Source organism: Camellia sinensis, chromosome 9, assembly GCF_055761805.1.
Source record: "Camellia sinensis isolate YWXY chromosome 9, ASM5576180v1, whole genome shotgun sequence".
In the NCBI taxonomy this organism is placed as follows: Eukaryota; Viridiplantae; Streptophyta; class Magnoliopsida; order Ericales; family Theaceae; genus Camellia; species Camellia sinensis.
Window position 1 is genome coordinate 44,374,549 of NC_138969.1, and position 21,705 is coordinate 44,396,253.

Consider the following 21,705-nt stretch of genomic DNA (forward strand, 5'->3'; position numbering starts at 1 on the left):
AATTTTTATTTTCTTCTTCCGCATGACCTTCCGGTGACACTCCAGCCACCTCCCATGACCTTGAAGGCACTCCAACCACCAACTCCATCACCTACCTCCCGACCGCCTCCATCACCGGCCACCACATCAATTCAACTTCCACCACATACTACCACCTCCAACAACTTACTAAGCACATTTATTTTGCTTTTGTTTTCAAAATATTTTTATACACCAAACAAATTTTTATTTTTCTATTTTACAAAAAATAAAATAAATGAAAACTTGTTTTCTATTTTTTGTGCAAAAAAATAATAATAACCGAGGCACACCGACTGCGCCTTGATGAGCCTTGGGCCCAGGCAACTTTAACAAGGTGTTCAAAATATTTTTAGAGGTGACAAAAAAACAAATCAAAACTAATATATAATACATGTATATTAAAAAAAAAATATTAAGTCAAGGTATTGAATTGAACTCCCTCAAAGGATCCCAGCCTAGTAAACTTTCTTTGGAGGAAATCAAAGCACTAGGAACTCCATTTTCTAATGCACAAAACCAATATGCCCAGAACAAATAAAGGATAAGAGAGTCAGCGGCATCAATCATAAGAATAAAGTTAAGCATCTTCTTTTTGTAAGGGATAGGAATGGAATCCACAAATAAATAAATGTTTTTGAGGCAAAATATATGCTTCACCTCTCTATATATAGTATGTTATTTGGAACTTTAATAAACATCATTTGGGAAACAATCCCTGAAGAGATGAAGTTGTTGTTTCAGTGCCCGTGCTGCTCGTGTTTCTGCTTCATCAAGCCCAAAAAGGACAAACAGGACAAACCAAAGGAGAAGGAAGGAAAGAGTGATTGAACGATGCAACTGCTCCAGCGAAGAGGCTCTCGAGAAAAAACAGTTTTCTAATCTTTCTTCTTCTCTTCTTGGTCAAGTGCATCGCAAAATGTAACTGTCATCTCATAATGAATGGTTATAAGTTGGCCTCTTAGAGGTCTTCCTTTGAGAATTCTTGACGTATTCACCTGTATTGTTGTATTGGTCTTTAAAAACCTTCAACGGCTCTTTTTATTGATCATCTCGGACTCTTTTGGGCTCAAGCCCATTTCCTGCATTTGATGTTCAACAGAAACCAGGCCAGTCTCTGCAAGAAACCTGCACAAAAATCCGACCATAACGCATAAGGCAACCTCTAAAATAACAGATGTGTTAGGAACACACAATATTTTCACATAATGGGACATGTGAACTTCGTTTTACTCCTAAAATAAATCTATCCAAGCAGTTGAGTTTTTTGATTTTTCCCCCCAAAAATAAAGGCAAATCTAAAATGCAATGTGGAGTTGCTTGCTTGCATAGGTGTCATACTCAAATGAGCTAGGGACTTTTTATACCCTTTTGCAACCAAGAAGGTAAAAGAAAAAGATGGGAAAAAAATAAAAATATAAAAAAACTTCTTATGTTGATATGCTAGCTAGAACCCTACATAATCACCATTACCCAAAATTGGAATCCCGAAAATGTTGTTTTACAAATCATCCATTCATGCTCTTGACATCATATTAGAAAATTGACCTATGCATCTGAATGACCTGACAACTAGGAAGCACGGATGCGAGTATGGACACGGGTATGGGTACAGGTACGCCGATATGGCAAATTCTTTAAAAAGTAATACGTGTACGGTTGAGGTACATCAATTTTTTATTATTATTTATTATTTGTTTTTTTTAAATTTATAGCTAAATATCCAACATACAAATCAGAATTTCAAAATCAAAACTAAAATGAGAACAGCTTGTCTAAAAAGTTATATAATTCTTTCTTTTTCTTTTTTGATTGTTTAAAACATGACGCAAAAGAGAGCAAAACATGACTCATGGGTAAAAAGTGTTGGAAACATTATTTGATGATTTTCGAAATTGAAAGAAGAATAATAAAAGCTGCAACAAATTTTAGCAACTGCAAAAAAAAAAAAAAAAAAAACACGCCGTACCCAAAACGTACCCATACTGTACCCACAACATACCCAGGCCATACCCAAATGTATTAACTGTACCCGGCATGTATTCGGCATACCCAGTATGCCCGGTAAGTACCCGGTACTCGTACGGCACTATTTTTGCAGTACCCGTGCTTCATAGCCTAACAACAAAATGAACACAGCACAAACAATGCAATCCCAGAATACAGTACACAGTAATGTAAGCAAGTAATGGCCTCATCTTTCCTTGTATTAGCGGGCATCGAACAAATTGGAACAACAAAAGAGAAGATTATACAAATGAGTTGCAAAAGAGTTTATATTTGTGAGATGATTTTGCAACAAGTAATTGACACAGTAATGAGATAGGACCAAGAGTTTCTGATTATCACAGTTTTTAGAAAAAGAGAAGAGTCACCAGGTGCATCATCAGGCTTGTCCCACAAACTACAACCAGTTTCCTGGCAATGCAATTGGATATGCACTGAAGCAATCATTGATTTGGGAAGAACTAAGTAATTACTACCCAAATTGACTGCCTTCTGTGGCCTGAGGTGATAAAGTCAAATGGCACGCTTCAACACAAAATTGTGCGACTTGGACGAATATGAGGAGAAAAGACCATGTAGTCCAAGGAGAAAATATCTATGTAACTAATGGAATTATGACATGTGGACCAATAAGGGATCAACACATGGCGTTTGAAATAGGACCCAAGGTACAATGGGTACACTGCAACATCTAAAGTGTCAAGGGCTTGCTCTGAAGTGGACAATGCTAAAAGGCAGATGACCCTCCAAAGGTCAGGGCAGCCCCCTCCGACTCCTTTTTAGAGAAAGCACCTTGACATTATCACTCTTGTCTAGTCAGGACCCAGGAAACTGAGGTGATTCGGTGCCCCAGCAATTTAGTAGCTTCGCCTAATAATTGGCCAAGGCACAGGCCCTTGTCCCCAAATGAGTACCAGAATGATTCTTGAGGGTATTCATTTGGGGAATAAGGCAAGAGCAACACTAGACTAGAGTGAGTGCCCTACGTTTTGGTCTTCCTGAGGGGAACTCACCAAATGTGTGGCAGTCAAGTATTAGCACCCTTGTAAGCTCGAGGCCTTCTGAGTACATTTACAGCCCAGCTGCCTTGCAGCCCTTTTGGGCTTGGAGACCTCTCATCGGTCAGGGCCTGCAATGACCTATTGAGCCCAAGGTCAAGTTACAGCTGTTTTGGTGCTCCTAAGCCTGTACTCTGCTTCACTGCCACTGCTCCCTACTTTCCCCTCAAGTTGCCTTGCCTTCCCTTAAGTTACTTGAACATCCACCATCCTACGTCTTACACCTTTGTTTTCCAACTTGGCAACCCAATGAAACATTAGTCAAAGAATTGTGAAACCAATTGGCAGCTCATCATAGCATAGTCACTGCAATTTAGCAATATTTTTTCCCCCCTTTTTTAACAAAAGAGCACATGACATAAATTTGACTCTATTGTCCTATACAAAGGGAAGGGGTGGGGATTCTATTTATTTGTTGGATGTTTGTTGCCCCAATAAATCTAAGTCAGACTAACCCAGACATCAGAAATAACTCGTGTGCACATTTAAAAAATAAAACAAAACCAAACCTCCCTCATGTGCACATTCTAAATTACAACTCAATGGAGTTTTAACAGTGGAACATGCCAACCAAATATGGTTAACAAAAAATGGAAACCTAAAAAGCACAAACACTTCAAAGGTGCCTGTCAAACACTCCCCAGCAGGTGTCAAACACATTTTCAGTGACCTAATATATTATTTTTGTTTTTTTTTAAAGAGCCAAACATGCTCTGCATCTCTAGCCAATTGGGGGGATACATGTGTCCATTGGTTAGACACATGAAACAAATTGTAAGTTTGAAAAAAATAACTTGGGAAGTGATCCAATGATCAAATAAAATAATACGGGGTTTACATCCTATTAATCTTTCCTCTAAACATTTAAATTTTAGGAATTCTAAAGTCCAAAACTTCCATTTTATTTTATTTAATGAGCAAAGCGTTCTAAAATGGATTTTTTGTGTTTTTTTGTTTTCACAATTTCTTTTCGATATATAGTATGTGGAAAATGATTTCTTACTATTTTAACATAATAAATTATAAATATTTGTAATGTAAAAAATGAAGAAATAGTTATTATTTGTATATATACATACAAAAAATATGTATTTATTTATTGTTGTCTCTATTGTATCATGTCCTAATTTTTTTCGGGGAAATTGTCGTGCCAGTGTATCCGTTTCATGCTGTATTTGTGTCTCATTCAGTCATTCTATATTTGTGGTCCTTAGATGAAACTCATTTGGTACTAATTACCTAGAAAATCCTATGACAAAAGGTCAACTACAAAGTAACAAAGTTAATCACAATAAGATGAGTCGACACTTGACGCAAGTTAAATTGGAAAACAACCAAGGTTTCTTACAATTATGCCTCTCCCTATCGGCTTAAAGAAACAACAAATCCCCTCAAGTTGGTACTCATGCAAAACTAACCTAATTTTTAACAGATTGTTATGCAAATATCAAGTGAAACTTCCCACAACTAGACGATTATGCACTTCCTCAAAATTTTGCTTCCCTTGCAACCGTGTCAAAACAAGTCCAAAAATAAAAATGGGCAGGGTAAAACCATTAATAGAACAAAACATATATGACTAATTTGTATCAATAAATTGAATTAATTGATGTGCCTAGACTTTACCTTTGTTATGCCAAAAAAGACTGGATACGGATATAACATATCTTGAAGCGTGATGCTGGGCATACCATGCCGCTCCCTACCACCACTCTAAAAACGGACTTGTGGGCATGGTGTCACACGCCATAAAAGACATAAGTAAAGCCCTCTCTAATACCAATTGTTTTAGGCGAGATGATGGAACTCGGTCTGACAACTGAAATCAAAGCTAAGTTGGCATGGGTTTGAGTTGTGGGGCATCATTGTAAGGGAGGGATTGTTAGGTACACAATGCTGCTCCCAAATTCCCAATGACCGATCTAAGAACAGGCATATGGGCACAATGTCAAATACCATAAAAGACATAAGTTAAGCGCTCCCTAACACCAATTGATTTTGGGCGATATGGTAGAACTTGGTCCGACAAGTACTTTGGCAAGTGATGAGGTGTGTATGCATTATGCTGTCAGCCTTACCCAGACATGATCCAATTCCTAAGAGTTTTGGTTTCAAATAGAGCAGCCAAAGCATGTAGTACACTATTACTTGTACGACTTGAAGATGTGTTCTACAAATTTCACAATCCTGTATGCTAAATATCACCTTAATAAAAAGGAAAGGACAAGAAAAGAAAATTATCAATCAACAATTTTTGCCACAGAGCAGTCTTTCTGCTGGCTTTATCTAAGCAAAGAGAATCAGCACTACAAGATTAATCCTACTTGACAAAGAATGGAAAGCAAACCTGCATAACTAAACCTACTTATGAGACTATTGCATTTACTAATTCAAGCCATTTTGTGAGACAAAACAAGAAAAGCACCCGACATTCTTGTTTATCCACAAGAATATTCATTATGCCCAAGGAAAGTATAAAAAAAAGGACTAAACATATGACTACAAAGAGAAGTAAGGTAGGGTGAGGAGACCAACAGAATGACATCACAATATATCTACATAAACATAAACATAATAATAGACCAACAAAGAGAAGTAAGAATTTGTCTTTCCAATTATATCTTCTTATTCCTAGATGTTACATACGAGCATGTATTTACTCGAAAAAAGGATGACTATAAGCTGTTTGCAGTCATTACCCATAAAATAGGACAAATTTAGATAAAAGTTTTTTTTTTTCCCTTTTCTTTTGTGCGTGTGGATAAGGAAGGTGGTTAGCTAGCTCCCCTCTTAGTAGTTGTACATACAAGAGATGCCTTGGTGTAATCCATAAGCATTGGACAAAAAACAGAAAACAACAAACAAATTTAGCATACATGATAAAACTATGACATAAAAAATGAAAACAACAAAAAATGAAAGAGAGAAAAGAACACATGTGCCCAACCCCCCCCCCCCCCCCCCCAACACACACACACAAAAAAAAAAAAAAACACTAACATACACTAATAAGAAAGTTATATCACTTTCGGATTTAGAAAGCCTAAGTTTGATTTTAGAGACTATTGAGCAATTAGCATCCACAAAAGACACAACATAATCCAAAGCATGTGGCACGTTTAAAGTCAAAACAAAGGCTCCCTTTGGATTTATGGATTTGACATCAATTATTTGAAGAGAATAGCTTTTAAGTCAATGTAATATTTTATATTTAGATATCAAGAATGGATTTGGGAGCTTTAACAAAGAAAAATGCGCGTATTTTTCAACACAAATGATGATTTGAAGATCTTTTGTGTTCAAACTTTGTTCATCCAACCAGAGCTGAACATTCTCAAAACGTTTGGACTTTGTTGGTTGAACACCCTTGGAATGTTCAAGTTGTTGAAACATCTTAAGAATGTTATGACTACTCCAAGGCAAACAACCATAGTTTGTTCGACAACCTAGGGCTCAACGAAGTTTCTTCTCCATTTTCATTTTTCACAAACTACAATCAAATCATACAAAACCACACCCAAATAGTGCTCTTTTTTTTGGGATAACTAAGTAATTTAATAACCAAAAAAGAAGGATATACAATGAAATTCAACACACATCTTTGAAGGGAGCACGAAAATAAACAGAGCCAACCTACTCCCACCGAAGGACACCAAACTAAGCCTACAAAAGGCATAAAACAACTATCACAACAAAGATGATTCAAAATTTCCCTCGCACTTTTCAGGTTATGAAGTTTCTTTTTGAGTTTTCTTCTATTTTCCTCCTTAGAAGTCTCTCCATTACTGGGGTCCCTTGGAGATGGACTCCCTCTATGATTTAGAATATTCATTTGGCACAACAACTCTTGACTTGAATCGCCATTTCCAAACTCTCCCATTACACAAGATTTAAGGACTTCAAAGGCATTAGATATAGAGGGGCCGAAAGACCGTGTCCCTCTCTCTTCGTTTATCTCTATTGTTGAAGCTTGCACACCATCTCTCCCCATTTCTTCTTCACCATTTCCCAATTAGTCTCCATTTGTGTTTTAGTCTCCTTGACTGTCCACTCTTGTTTGAAAGAGAGAGGATTCAATGTCTTTGGCTTCTGCAGGAACATATTAGTGATATGACCAAATGTCTTACAAACATCACACATTTTAGGCTTCCATTAAACCTCAACTTTAATCTCATACAGGTCACCATAACCAAGATTTATTTTGAAAGACTCGGGGATCACTTTACTTGCTAGCACTTCAATACATACATAGTTGTCAAATCGGGATTCGTATCGTGAATCGAAATGGCCTCGTACCGAATCGCGAATCGAATCGAATCGTGAATCGTAAAGATTCGGTCACTTTTTTTAAATTACTTAAAAACATATATCTACATATTTAAATGTTAAATATATCTTATGAATATAAAATATTTAGACTTAAATCAACAAAAATGTTATTTTGAATGATAATCACCTAATTTAATAGGTAAGAAGTTAACAAAGATTCCTATGTAAAATCACCAACTTACCTTCTTTTTTTCTTTTTTTTTATAGATATTTTTTATCAACCATTCTTAATAAAGATAATAACCAAATAGACAAACTATTAATTTCTAAAGTAACAATAGTTAACAACGATATTGATATTTGGACAATAAGCACATATACTTTTCTAAGTAAGAGTAAGCAAATAATAGGAAAGAATTATTTAGGATATTTTATTTTAAAGCCTAAAACATTTTAAAAGGTATAACTGACCTCACACATGTAATATTCAATTTAATAAAATAGTAATAGATAATTCATAGTGTAACTTTAATCTTAAACATCTTTAGAAGATATATTACAATTTTTTGAAGGGAAAAAAAATGAGAAGAAATGTTAAAAATATGTTAGGTCTGACTGAATCTGATTGGATCCTATAAAAAACTCCATGATCACTAAAATAACAACAAATCATATACATATGTTGGTTATTTTGGTATTAAATGCTATTAGAAGGTGTATTATGTTATTTTCACTAAAAAGATGAAAAAAATGAGTCGAAAATATGTCGAACATAATAATTTCAAAAATTGCATGAATCGTAAAAAGTGAATCGAATCGTGAATCGATTGTGAATCGTGCGATTCACTAGAGATTCACTTCCAAAATAGATTCACTCATAGATTCGTATCGATTTTGCAAAAATTGTGTATCGAATCGCGAATCGAATCGCGAATCGTAAGATTCTGATAACAGAGAATACATATTCTCACAAACATAAGTCTGCTTTTGTTGAAAGCAGGCTCATCCAAATAAAGAGGAGTTCCAATGACACTAGCAATATAACCCAAACCCTCTTAAGTCCAAAGCACCAAAGGAACATTATACAACTTCACCTACAACGGCACACTCGAAAATTCATATTTTGATAGTTTAGCCTAGGTTGCCATTTTTTAACAACAATCAATCTAGCCCCAACATAATAAGGGCCATCTTCTAAAATTTTGTCCATAGCCTTTTCACTTTTTATTTTAAAAATGAAGAAACCATTATCAATAGAGACAACATCTTCAAGAAAATTTTCCTAAAGTTTCTCTGCCAAAGTTTTCACATGATGGAAAGAAAATCTTTATCAATGAAATACCCAATAAAGGCATTTTCCCAAAGGAAAAAGCCTTTTTTAGAGATATCAACAGAGACATTGTACATGCCATCTACCAGGTTCTCAATCTTATGGGCACCTATTTTGTACTTCAATTTTGGCACCTTGTTAATCTCTTCTTTAACTAAAGAACTCCAAGATGTTGGAGACTTACCTAACATAGCTAGTGTATCGCCATCAAGACAATCAACCTTAGTGTGTTTTCCATATCTAGTTCAACTGAAGCTCCATTTCCACAAGCTCCCACATTTTCATCACCCTTTCATTTCCTAGTGCCCATTACATCTCTCTTTTGATTATCAACACTTAGTGAGCCAGGTCTACTTGACATTACCGTTTCGTTTGACACCAAAGGGGACACAGTGGCCAAATTTGGCCACTACACAAGATCATTGAGCACTCTATTTGGTGTGTTCCATGTATTAGATGTTTGACCTCCAATGTCTTGCTTCTTTGATGGTTACTCAATTGAGGTTTGCATATCGTAACTTTCCCCAGTCAACCACAACTATGATGTACCAAGATTTCCACACAAACAGAGACCTACACAATCACACTCGATTGTGCTATCATCTAACTCTACATCCCTTAATCCCCTCTTGTTTCCATTTGAGAGCCTTTGCCATGGTCTCACAAAATTTCCAGATAAAAAAAATTTCGGAGGTCCTCGGAGATGTGTAGACCGGCAGGGAAGTATAGTCGGCCTCCCAAATTAAAGTAATTTAAATACAAAGAAGACTTTTTACTTATACAACCCCCAAATAACAGAAAATAGGTGAGTTATAGAGACAATGGGTGAGTGTAGAAAGGTGGTGTTTGGAAAGTTTGTGGGTTGGGTTTTTTTTGATTTTTTACACTAAAAGACAAACTTTTTGCAAAACTAAAAAAAACAAATCCAAACAAAATATCACATCCAACTCTATAATCATTTCACTTTTTCTCTCACAAACATCACATCCAACCATAAAAAAACCCAACTATCTTCCCAAACGCTAAAATTTTTTTATCCAATAATATCCTACAACTAAAAAAAACTATATAAAAACCCACTTCCCAAACACTCACAAAGAAAAAAAAAATTGGATGTGGGTTGATGATAAGGTTATGTTTGGTATTATAGGGGTTCGCAAAGAAAATAAAAGTTCTTAAATTTTTTAGTGTGTTCAAAAAGAAGAATTGTTGGGTATTTAATTTCAAAAAATTATTCAATGCTCTTGGAGCGGCTTGTGGCCTTACTCTACACCAATCACAAAATACTACAACCTTATTTGTGGAGGTGCTAGCCTTGACATCCATGTCAAGGGCAAAACCTACTACCAAAAGGAGAGTGTAGCATTTTGTGAATAGTGGTGGAGCAAGGCCTCTTGACACTACAGGAGCACAAAATAAAAGTTATTTACCAAACTCAAGGTTTTGTTTTTAAAACAAAAAAAAATAACGGCCATGTTTGGTTTCATTCTCTGAAAAGATAAAACTATATAAAATGTTAAGTGCTTTTGAATTTGTTTTTCATTTTTTTACCAAACTAAATTTTGGTTTTTACAAAAAAAATAAAAAATAAAAAATAAATAAAAAATCTAAAACAAGTATCTGAAAACTAAACCAAACATGACCAACAGTTTCACAATTTGAGGTGCTTTTGAACTTATTTCCTAAAATCAAATTGTTTCATGAAGTGAGGCCACGACATTAAGCTTGAAGTCATGTTTGCAAAGTATACACAACTTTAATGAGTTTTACCATATATCAATTAAAATTGTGTGTTCGAAACATGACTTCCATGAATTCGTGTTCAAAACACAACTTTACATTTGAAGTAGTGTTTTCAACACACTTCAAAAAAGAAAATGAGGTTTGGGAATTAAGTTCAAAAGGGCCCTTGGCTTGGTAAATATGTTTTGGCAAGACTTGGATTTTTTATTTTATTTTATTTTTTTTTATAAACTCTACAAAGTAATTTCTCACCTGTTCAATGCAATAGCACACATATTTACAAATGAATTGATTAAAAAAAAATACATAAAAATACACATTGCAGAGTTTTATTTAAATGAAAACACCAACAACCCATCTTCAATGAAGTCAAATCTACACAAGATAACTGATTTAGTTTTACTGAAAATCAAAGTACCTGCTAAGAAGTATGAACAGTGTCCCAGTGATTAGAACAAGCAATGTAACGTGAAAAATCAACCCAAAGTCACTAGAAAAGAAAGCCAAGCCAAGCATAGCAGCAAGACAAAGACCCAACATCAAAAACGCAAATTTTAGGGTATTCCAAGTCTGACCCTGAAATCAAAATAGCAAAAGATCAGCACTTGAAAGATCACATTAAAATATATATATATATTGATCAGAGATCAAATAATTGGGAAATTGTACGGACGTTAACACCAGGTGCTAGGGCTCCAAGTAACACTGCTTTTGCTGATGATACATCTTCTCCACCAGATTGTTTATTCTCCATTAGGGTTCAATTTTGGGACCTGCAATTACAGGTGCTGTGATTTGAAGAATGGAGAGGGAGGGAGGGAGGGAGAGAGAGAGTTGAGATTTGGAGTCTGACGAGACTTCAGGCTCAAATTCAAGTCAAATAAGTTGAATTTGAATGGATAGGCCTATAGGCCCAAGATCCGAGCGACCGGCCCAACTGGAGATAGGTAATACTAACCACACAATAATAATTTCTCTTTAATTTCTAATGTTTAAAATTTTATTTTATGATATTTTGTGATGCTTGAATTTTTTTTTTAATTTTAAAATTTTGAAAAATAGATGATTTATTTTTAACAATACAGTTTTTGTTTATTTTTTAAAAAATAAATACGATAAAATGAAAATAATAAGGGCCCACTTGGTAAAATTTACATTTTTTTTTTTGTTTACAGAAAACTATAACCATGTTTCTGTTTATTTGTTAAAAATAAATAAATAAATAACATGTTTGGTTGACACATTAAATAAACATTTGAAAACAAAAACATTAAACATGATATTTGTGTAGATCTGTTTTTGCAACTTGAGGTAGATGATGATATTTGGGTAGGTAGAGTAATTGATTCCTTTGACAATGTTATTGTTGGTTATAAATGGAAACATTTTGGAGCTAATAAGAGTTGAACTCAGCTCCATCTCTAAGGGTATAATTTTGGCCTGGTCCATCTGAGCTCGGGCCCATGTCGGGCCCATGTCGGGCCTTGCGTGCTCCAGCCAAAAATCAGGCCAGACCAAAAAAAACTAGGCTCAAGCCCAAGCCCAAACCCAAGCCCAGGGGTATTCGGTCTTGGGGCGGGCCAATGCATCAGACCGCTAGGCTTGGGCCTGGGCTCGGGCTTTAAGCTGGCTTGAGCGAGCCTAAATAAATTTTTTTTTTCCACCAAAATTTTATTATTTTCCATTACAAATAACATGGGGCCTTGGGCGGTCCGGGCTTTTGAGTAGGCCTTGAGCAGGCCAAGCTTCAAAACGATGGCCCAGACCCAAGGCCTTGGGCTGGGCTTGGGCTCAGGCCTAAACGGGTCGGACCCACCCTAGGCTTCAGTCGGGCTTTGGGCCACCCACGGGTCACGGGCTAATTTTACACTCCTATCCATCTCATATTTTGTATCATTTTACTATTCATTCATGTTTTTCGACTACCGCTTCCTGTTTAATATACAAGTAAAACCTCCTTTTGTTGTTTACAGTTTTTTTTATGAATATCTGCAATTGTTTACACCTTTTTTTTAAAAAAATAAAACATGAAACCAAACAAGTTTTTTTTTTTTTACAATTTTCTAAATTTTTGTAATTTTAAATAGAAAACTGTAAAATTAGATTTTACAAAACGGGCCCTAAACAAACACGATATAGTTTTCATTTATTTTATCGAGTCAAATTAAATTTTTTTTTTCCGTAGATGATTGTAGGGACATATTTCGTGGTGACAGCACGTGGCCAAGGTAACGCCGGAGTGTCAGTCGAGGTGCCACGTAGCCTGATCCTGATACCGAGGTGATCTCGGCTAGGCCGAGGTTATCTGCGGAGATACCAGAATCTGAGATAAGCGGATAAGGAACAAGAGTCCTAGAACAAGGGAGGATCTCAGTCTAGATAAAGATAAAGCTCATAGGGGGTTTATCCCTATCTAGCTGAGAGTCTAGGATGAGCATTGAGCTTGAGTCTACTAAAGTGAGGCTTCAACAAGGATCAGGTTAGTGTTGGCTATAAAAACGGGACACCCTTGTGGGTCTGAGGTAGGTGTGAGATACTGAGACCCATAAGTTCTTTCTTATGATTTTAAGCACAATTTGCTATCTTTGAGAGATATTGATTATTGACTTGATCGTCGGAGTGCCCCCAGGTGGACGAACCATCGTCGGATTCTTATCTTTCTGTGAGAGGTTGTTTGGGCTTAATCTATTCTGCTAGTGCTCTCCAGTTGAATTTTCTATTTGGTTGTGTGGTTAGAAATCAACACCCACAATTTGACGCCATCTGTGGGAAAATAAGAAGAATAAATGGCCAATGGTGGGCAGAAAGAAAAGATCGGGGACGACGTCCCATGTGGGAGTGATAAGAATGTCGATCCTAACATCGAGGAAGAAAATCGTGATGAAGGAACATAGGATCCGAATCTTGTGTAGAAAGACGTCGGCAATGAGGGTAACGCCCCGAAGAAAGCAGGCCGAGACGAGTATTACAACAAGAACGACCTCTAGGTGTGAAAAGATAGATGCTTGAGGAGAGATGACGAGATGAAGGGAATGGCCAACAAGTTGGCAGACCTACAATCGGTTGTCAACTTCATGATGCAGAACAACATCATGTAACCACTATTTCCGTTGAAGGACACGCCGATTCTAGCGGCCCTAAACAATGCCCAAAAATGGAGGCAAAAAGAAATTCCAGCAGTCCTTCAGCATGACAATGTGAAGGAACACTCACATTGGCCTTCACAGGATGCCGAGTGAGCAGAGTCAATGAGAGGAGAGTCTTAGAGGACACCTCGTACCAAGGGAACTTATACCAAGGAACATCGGCATGTTCAAGGGAAAGAACTTTCTTTTGACATGATGAATGAAGAAAAGTCCAAGATGACGCATAATGGCATCGGAAGCAGCACACCAAAAAGGTTGAAATCCGTTGATAGCCGAGCTCCTGGTCGGACTAAGGAGGATTTGAGGGACTACCTCTAGAGGAAGCGCCAGAATGCCGAGGTTACATCTCTCGTGAAGCCGAGAACGCCAGTCTCAGTGGAGTTGGATAGGTTTGAGGCTTCAAAAAGGTTCCATATGTCGAGGTACTAGATTTATTATGGTAAATCCAATCCGAACTTTCACGTCGGCTTATATATGAATTTAATAGCCTAGTATACCGAGAACGAACCGTTGATATGCAAGTTGTTTCCCTCATCTTTTGGGAAAATCGTTTTAGATTGGTTTCACAAGTTGCCAAAAGGAACTGTAAAAGAGTTAGTAAGGCCTGGCTGAGATGTTTGCGGCCAGGTTTGTTACAAACAAGTTATAGCCATTGAGGATAGACTCCCTGATGGCACTAAAATTCGGCGAGGGTGAAAGCCTCAAGGCTTACACCAAAGGTATTATGAAGTATTCAACCGAATATCGGGATGCAACTAAGACCTGGCGGTCGTGTCTTTTAAGAACGGCCTGGAGGATGATTGCACGCTTTGAAAGTCACTTACAAAGACTCTACCAAAGAGTATGGAGGAGCTCATGGCAAGGATCGAGAAATATGCCAGAGCAGAAGATAATACACTAGGAACGAAGGCTCCGAAGCAGGAGAAAAGAAACGGCTTGCCCAAGTGAAACTGAGGTAATACTGGATTTAATGGGCAAGAAACAGGGTTGAGGGCTACATAGACAGTCACCACTGTGTTCTGGATCCCGATTTATAAAATTCTAGAAAGGATTAGGAACCAGCCAAATTATTGAGCGCCGGAGAAGATTCTTGGCGAATTTATAGTTGAAATAAGGATCTAGGCTTAAGAAGGTTGGCAGGTTTTGACCAACATTTTTCCCTCTTTTGCCGAGATAAATATCGCGGCCATTACAAGTTGGCCGAATTGTCCAACACACTTTTTGGATTCATTCGCTAAGATAGGTATCTCGGCAATAAAGGTTGGCAGGTGAAGGTATGGCCGAGGTGGTTAATTCGGCTAGGCATGCAGACAATATGTTACACAATATTGAAGAACAAACACAGTATCCGAGCAAAAAGATCAAAAAATTTTCATTAAAAAGAAAATGCTTACAAAGGATAGGGCTTATAGCCCAAATACATAGCAGAAAAACAAAAGTGAAAGAAGAATAGTCGTAGCATGGTTAACTGAGTAGGCCTTCCAGCTCGGCGTTAGCCCCATCACCGATTTCACCGTTCGCCAGGACAGTTCTAGCGTCAACCTCCAGAGTTAGGTCGGTGATGCTTTCTTCAACCACCAAGCTTGGTTTAGTCCGGTCAGGCCTCTCCGACCGAACAAGAAGATCAACTGGAGCATTGTTGGGGGCCAGGCTATCCTCCTCCATAACTAAGAATTTCTGTTGAACAGTATTTGCGTAGTCTGTCATATAGCTCGGTATGTAGTGGAGAAGGGGATTGAGGAACATAGCAGAATCTTGTGCCTGACCGAGCTCAACCGCCACCGCCTTCCAGCCGCATTTGAAAAAGATGTCTTTGGCCGCCTCGCACTACTGGATATAGGTGTCTTCACCTTCTTTAAAACCTCAGTCCTCAGCTTCCTTCATCTTTTTTTGCAGCTCCTGGATCTCGGTGTTCTTTTTCTTCTTAATCTTGGCGAGTTTGCGCAACCAGCAGACTTTTTTCTCGGCTAAGGCTTTTTGCTTATCAGCTTTTGCCGCACTAACTAGCTTGGCTAGCCTTTCTTTTTCAGTAGCTAGCTCAGCCAGCTGTGTCTTTACCTCCTTCAGCTCGGCTGCCTTAGCGTCTGCATCAACTATTGCTGCCTGCGCTGTCTTTCGCAGTTTAATCACCCGTTTGTGGGCCACATGGTATTTTTTGCATGGCCTGCAATCCGAATTAAAGTTATTAGAATCACCGAGCAGACAGTTTGCAAAAGAGTATGAAAATATGAAAGTAGGTGACTTACAAGAACCATCGACTTGGTAACAGACCAAATCGCTTTTAGTTCGGTCAGGTAGTTGTGTTTTTCCATATCGGCTAGAAGGCATAGGCTTTTTGATAAGCTGAAGACCGGCTGGTGGTCCTTTTCAATGGCCACTGAGTCAGTTATGGTCACAACGCGGCCTTTAAAGGTCACGGTTGGAGCCCAAACCGGTGGAGAAGAGGAACCAGTGCGGTCAGAGTACCGACCCTCTTTAGCAAGCTGGGTTGCTAGCAACTCAGATTCTGGCAGTTCAGTATCCTCCTCATTTTCCAGCCACTACGGTTAGGACATCGAAGTGCGTGGCCTTTTGCCAGGCCGAGATGAGGTAGCCCTAGTGGACGAAAGGGTGACGACGATCTCACGTGACTGACTAGGAAGGGAAAGCTCGGTCTGAACTTCGACGTTTGAAGCAGAAGCTTGCTTGGAGATAAAGGCACGAACAACTCGCATTTTCTCTATCTCTTGTTCTTCTGTAAGGTTAATAAGGTTGATTTGGGGTAGGTTGGGATCAAGTTCGGGTGAAGACTCAAGCAAGAAGTCTGTAACTCTGCTTTTTCTCTTGCTGCTATATCGATATGTTAGTACGACTCCTAATAGCTCAGTCCAGTCGCAGTGACGATACCATAGTGCGGCTCGTAATGCGGCTTGGTTGGCGTGGGCGTAGTCTACTTTCAACCGATTCAGATCTGCGAATAGAACAAAGTGTTAGCACAGCTATGTAATGGTACCAATTTTTTGAAAAATTTAGCTATGCTCACCAAGGGTCCCTTTATTCCAGTTGATATTATAGCCCGGTATTTAGGCCTCCTAGTCTTGAAAATTGCCAAAGACCTAGAGAAAATCATTGTCGTTCAGATCCTTGTCTGGTGTGTGTTTGACGATTTTCTCTCGGCCCTTTCTGATACAAAGGTAATAAACCCAACCGTCGTCATTTTGGCCGAGCGAGTATTGGTGAAATTGCTCGGCCAATCCAAGGTTGAGACCGAAACAGTAGTTTAGCTCGGCTATTCCATTTATTATTCTGTATGTGTTTGTGGATAATTGAGTGGGGCATAATCTGGTTTGCCTAAGAAACTCGTAGATAAGGGGCTAGACAGAGAATCGAAGCCCTGCCACTACGATGGATATAAGGGTAAAAGGGATAAAACCAAGATTGCCCCATGGCATGGTGTCCAGCTCGGCTAGGGTAAATTGTACGTCGTCAAGGTAATCCTTTCGGAATTCGGCTACAACACCAGGCGAACTCACCAGGAACCGGTATTTTTCCATAGGTGTGGCCTTAGTTGTTTACAAGTATCCGCTCAGCTCCTTAGCTCAGCGTTGTAGTGAATGGTGTGCCTGAATAAACCTAGTCAAGTCTACACAGTGAAGAACATAGAATATGTTATGGCCGTTGGTAACCGGGCTAAGGCATTAGTGTAAATTACTTTGCTCGGCCTTGAAAGTGTGTGCGACGTGTAGCACGGCCAAAAACTGAGGCAAGGTTATATCCTAGTCCTGGAGAAAGACAAGGTTTTAGCTCGGTCCATGTAAAGGGCCAGGTGGGAGCCCGGTAGTGTTTAGATAATGGTTCCTAGTTCGACGAGATACATCTAAATGAGCACAAACAGGTTTGTAGCTCGGTTTCAGTACGATTTTGGATCAAAGCCAAAGTTCTTGTTCGATTTTAGTTCTAGTCAAGGGGGAGTTCGTCCTAAGGTATGGAGTGGGGGAAGCTAATTTAGTTCTAGGCACATTATAGCACATAACAGTACTAAAAATACTATTGTAGTGTCACTATGATAAGTTTGTAATGCTAAAAACGCTAAGAACATGTAAAACATCATATAGAGTGTTCGAAAGAACATAAAACTTACAAGTTTTTAGTGGAGAGTGTGACACTGATTAGCAAATGGCGTTCCAGTAACAGAGTTGAATTTGATTTGATGATGAAAACAATGGTTACCAGGGCTTGAATGCAGTCAAATGCAAGATTGGAGTTATGATTGCAAGGATTTTTTAGGTTAGAATATGAACAGTATCGGTGACTGTTCAAGGCTGAGGGGTTGTATATGTGATGGAGCCAAAATGGCGGGTCTTTTCAAAATTTTGGGCAGTATAAAACGGCTAGCAAAGTACGAGGGGGCAATCGACGCATGCCACATGTCCTAGTAAGGACATGATATCAGGTACATGGGATGACAGGCTGTGCGACCGGCACAATTTCAAGAATCCAAGCAAGTCTTAGCTCGGTTGGCATGATTATTTCAGCTCAGTTGGTTTGAGATCAGTTGAGCTTGGGTAGCTCAGCTAGAAATCAATAATCTCAATCATGCTTTGCAGATGGAATTAAGGGGCAATTGAGAGAGTAATTTATGTCAATAAATTAGGCTGTGCTCAGTCCATCTATCTTAAACATTGGGTCAAGCTACGGGTCGATGTGAAAGCTTAGATAGCCTGGTCCTAGGTCATCTGGACACCAAATCGGACAAAGACGTCGCCAGGGGTTTGACCAGGCTATCTAAAGCTAGGCCCTGTAGTAGGCCGAGGTGTTAGCAAGGAAGAAGGCCAAACTAAGTATAGCTCGGTGAGGCACTATCCTGCAATTGGGGCTACCAGTGTTATCTAGGGCAACATTGAGACGTGTTAGCTCGGTTGACCATACCGCCGGCCTAAGTAAAAGAGTTGAAACCATCTCACTTGGTTGGCAGTAAGTACGGTGTTATCATGATAGGTATTATCATTGGGAATGTGATTCCTAAGAGGACTACTAATCTCATTCCTAAGAGGACTACTGAAGAGAGTTAGAATCCTACTAGAATTGTGCCAGGCAAAATCTATAAAAGCTCATGACAGGACCTATGCACAAGTATCACAATCCTTATTCTTAAATACACAGAGCTTTTGTGTCTATTGTCTATTTTGCTGACTTAGAGGTTTCCGGCACACACCCGACGGCTAGCTCACTTTTTTGTTTTTAGGTAACAAAGCGACGACGTTTGGAGGCGTGCAAACTTGATCAACATGATTATATGAAAAAATTATTCTGCGCTCATACATGTTCCATTTCATTTATCAACAAAACATAGAAAAAACTAACATAAGGGATTTTGGGGTTAAAACTTGCAAATTCCGACTCTTTGATTTATGTAACCCAAAAAGCAGGAGAAATTTATGAAAACATGACTGCCATTTTCTTATTTTCTATGCTTGGATGGAAGAAAAAAAAAAGATTGAAAAGTGTACCAATATTCATCAATAGATTGAAGAGGACACTACTGAGCAAGTTTGTGAATATGTTGAAGGTTCTTTTTAAGATTGGATTGCATACATATTTCATAAAAAGTCAAAAAGTGCACTTATTTAGTCTTCCCAAACTAGGCCTTAATATGCATTGTTTATAAATTCTTGCAAATAATGATGCTTTATGACAAATTGTTCAAGTACATCCCTAACTGGTAATAATAAAGAACGCTTCTTGTGATATTACAATCAATCTATTATTTTAGTAGATAGAGCAGTATGTTCCCATTTAAATGTTTCCCTTTCCCTATTGCATGGAATCCATATTATTGCAGATGCTTTGGATATGACAATCAAGAAATTCAGTGATCCAAGTGAAAAATCTATTTTGCTTGAGGGCAATGTAAGTCAACTTACAAAAGTCACTTTTCTTGTTAGTGTATGTATTTGAATACTGCCTCTGCAAGAATTTTTTCTATAATCTTTACAGTACATGTAACGATTCAAAGAGCAAAGTGAAGAGAAGGAGAATGCTATATAAATGGTGCAAGTGAAGATGCAAAATTATCAAATATTTTTTTTATGATTGAATATTTTGGTTGTGCCTTTTTTTAAAGAGAAGTAACCTATTAATAGAATACCATTGTTCAATGTCTTGTTTTGGAGTCTTTAGTCTTGCTATAGCTCTTCCAATAAGTGTATAAAATACATTTTTGACAAATTATATTTTGATGGTTGGTTTGCATCTCTTCGCCTAAAAAATATTCTAGACCTAAAATTAGTGAAAGCATATATGTAAATCACTGCTTGATGTTTCTTTTCATAGAAGAGAATAATTAAGGTATAAAGCAGGATCTTCCCCTTACTTTTCTATGGATCTTTGTTTTATTAGCCGTTTTCTTTTTTCTCTTTTATTTTTTGTTGATTGTGGAATCGATTATACAATTATCATGTGCTCTTGTTCATTTTTGGTAAAAGAATTGCTCCTGCTTTTTATATGGATCTTTTTTCTATATTTTTTTAATGTTCCTTTTTATTTCCCCCCCCCCCCTTTTTTTTGTTGTTGTGAATTTCTTGTAGCTTAATGTTTATTTTCTTTTTCTAATTTTCAGGAGGTGATCTTCATAGCAAAATCGTGACTAGAATTGCAAAGAATATTCTTTTCTAAAAGGTAGAGCTTTCTTTCTTGTCAATTCTTTCTTTTAATTTTTATTTGCTTTTAATGTTTTTGGTTCTTACGCTTTGAATTTATGTATTAATTCAAAATTTACTTCCAGAACTAACTCTCAATTGCTTTCTAGAAGGAATTTGACGTTGTTGAAACTTGACCATTGTTCAATTTATTATATGAGTGCTTTGATGTTGTGTAGTCCATATTCATTGGCGCTTGGAAATCCTGTTAATAAATCAGATAATTCAATGCTTCCCTTTGCCCTTCTCCCTAACTTTTGTTTTTTTCTCTCCCCGTAAGAATATAGAAAATGGAAGTTTAAATCATGATTGTTTTTTTTTTTTTTTTAAAAAAAAAGATTCTTCATAAACTTGCTGCAATTTACAAAATTATAAAAAATTCATGAAAATGCACTAATGATTTTGTGTCCTCAATCATCACGAGACTTCTACCATCACATGAGCACTTTAGAAATGCCTTGGATATGAAAAGGAGGGATCTAAAGAGAGTAGCTTGACATTTTAGAATCTCAAAGGAATTCCAACTCTATTGTGGTATAAAGAACAAATTTCTTAAGTAAATATGATAAAAGATGGAAATATAGTCACTACCTAAGAAACAAATTTTGTGGTGGAATAATAAGAGGCAAAACAATCATCTTCATCTCATAGTTTACCAAGATTGTTTACATGACTTTTGACCATTTTTCAGTTGATACTATTGCTTTGAATATATTTATAAGATGTTAATTTAGAACATTATTTTACTTTCAAACTATTTTCTGTTAGTTTTACCTTGTGGATGGTGGTTGGTTTATTCATGTATCATGTGACATTGTCTTAATCTATGTTGGAAAATTTGGGAAGTTGCCATTATTTTGCTCTTTGTATAAATGAGTAGCTTCTAATTATACTATTTTCTTTATTATTTATTTGGAATACCTTTATAAAGTAAAATTGACTAAAAGCTAGGTATTCTCTATTTTGTTTTGTACTATGTTACTTCAACATGATAATTAACTTTCTTTTACTTAAAAAAAAAAAGAAGAAGAAACACTACAGGCATGACTAAAACTAATAATGGACTGGATATTCTTAATCTTGCTACAGACATATCAATTTCTTCCACTTACATTGAGAGTAGGGCTTATCTCATACTACATTTGATTTGATTTCATGTTAAAATTTGCTTGAACCATGGGGCATAGGTGATCGTGCGAAGCATGACGGCTCGCAACTAGTATCCATATATAGGCCAGAAATAATAGATGCTTATAATTAAAACACAAAAAGTATAATATATAGAGTTGAGATCTATTTCTAATGTTATGTGGAGCATATTTAAAATAAATTTAAACCATACAGTGCACTTTTTGTGTTTTAATATTGTGTATGTAGCACTGTTGATATAATACTAAACCAAACCAAGCCTTAAATCCCATCAAATGGGGTCGGTTACATGAATCATTCTTCCCTAT

At 37.2% G+C, this 21,705-nt stretch overlaps 1 protein-coding gene across 1 annotated transcript; it reads right to left on the bottom strand.

Annotated features, from left to right (window-relative positions):
• Positions 1–587: 587 nt before the first annotated feature.
• On the bottom strand, positions 588–11,338 carry LOC114271106 (uncharacterized). The gene is made up of 3 exons (XM_028212711.2): positions 11,099–11,338; positions 10,844–11,001; positions 588–1,146 (listed from the first exon to the last, which is right to left on the bottom strand). The coding sequence occupies exons 1-3, from the start codon at positions 11,177–11,179 to the stop codon at positions 1,047–1,049; spliced, it is 339 nt and encodes a 112-aa protein (XP_028068512.1). The 5' UTR covers positions 11,180–11,338; the 3' UTR covers positions 588–1,046.
• Between the last annotated feature and the right edge of the window lie 10,367 nt (positions 11,339–21,705).

Bases quoted from the DNA above. Each gene is read 5' to 3' on its own strand.
- LOC114271106 (XM_028212711.2), bottom strand. From the start codon at position 11,179: ATGGAGAATAAACAATCTGGTGGAGAAGATGTATCATCAGCAAAAGCA. The intron at 11,002-11,098 runs GTCCGTACAATT...TTTTGATTTCAG, and splicing joins CCCTAGCACCTGGTGTTAAC to GGTCAGACTTGGAATACCCT. The intron at 1,147-10,843 runs GTACTTTGATTT...ATTTTTGTGCAG, and splicing joins CTGTTCATACTTCTTAGCAG to GTTTCTTGCAGAGACTGGCC.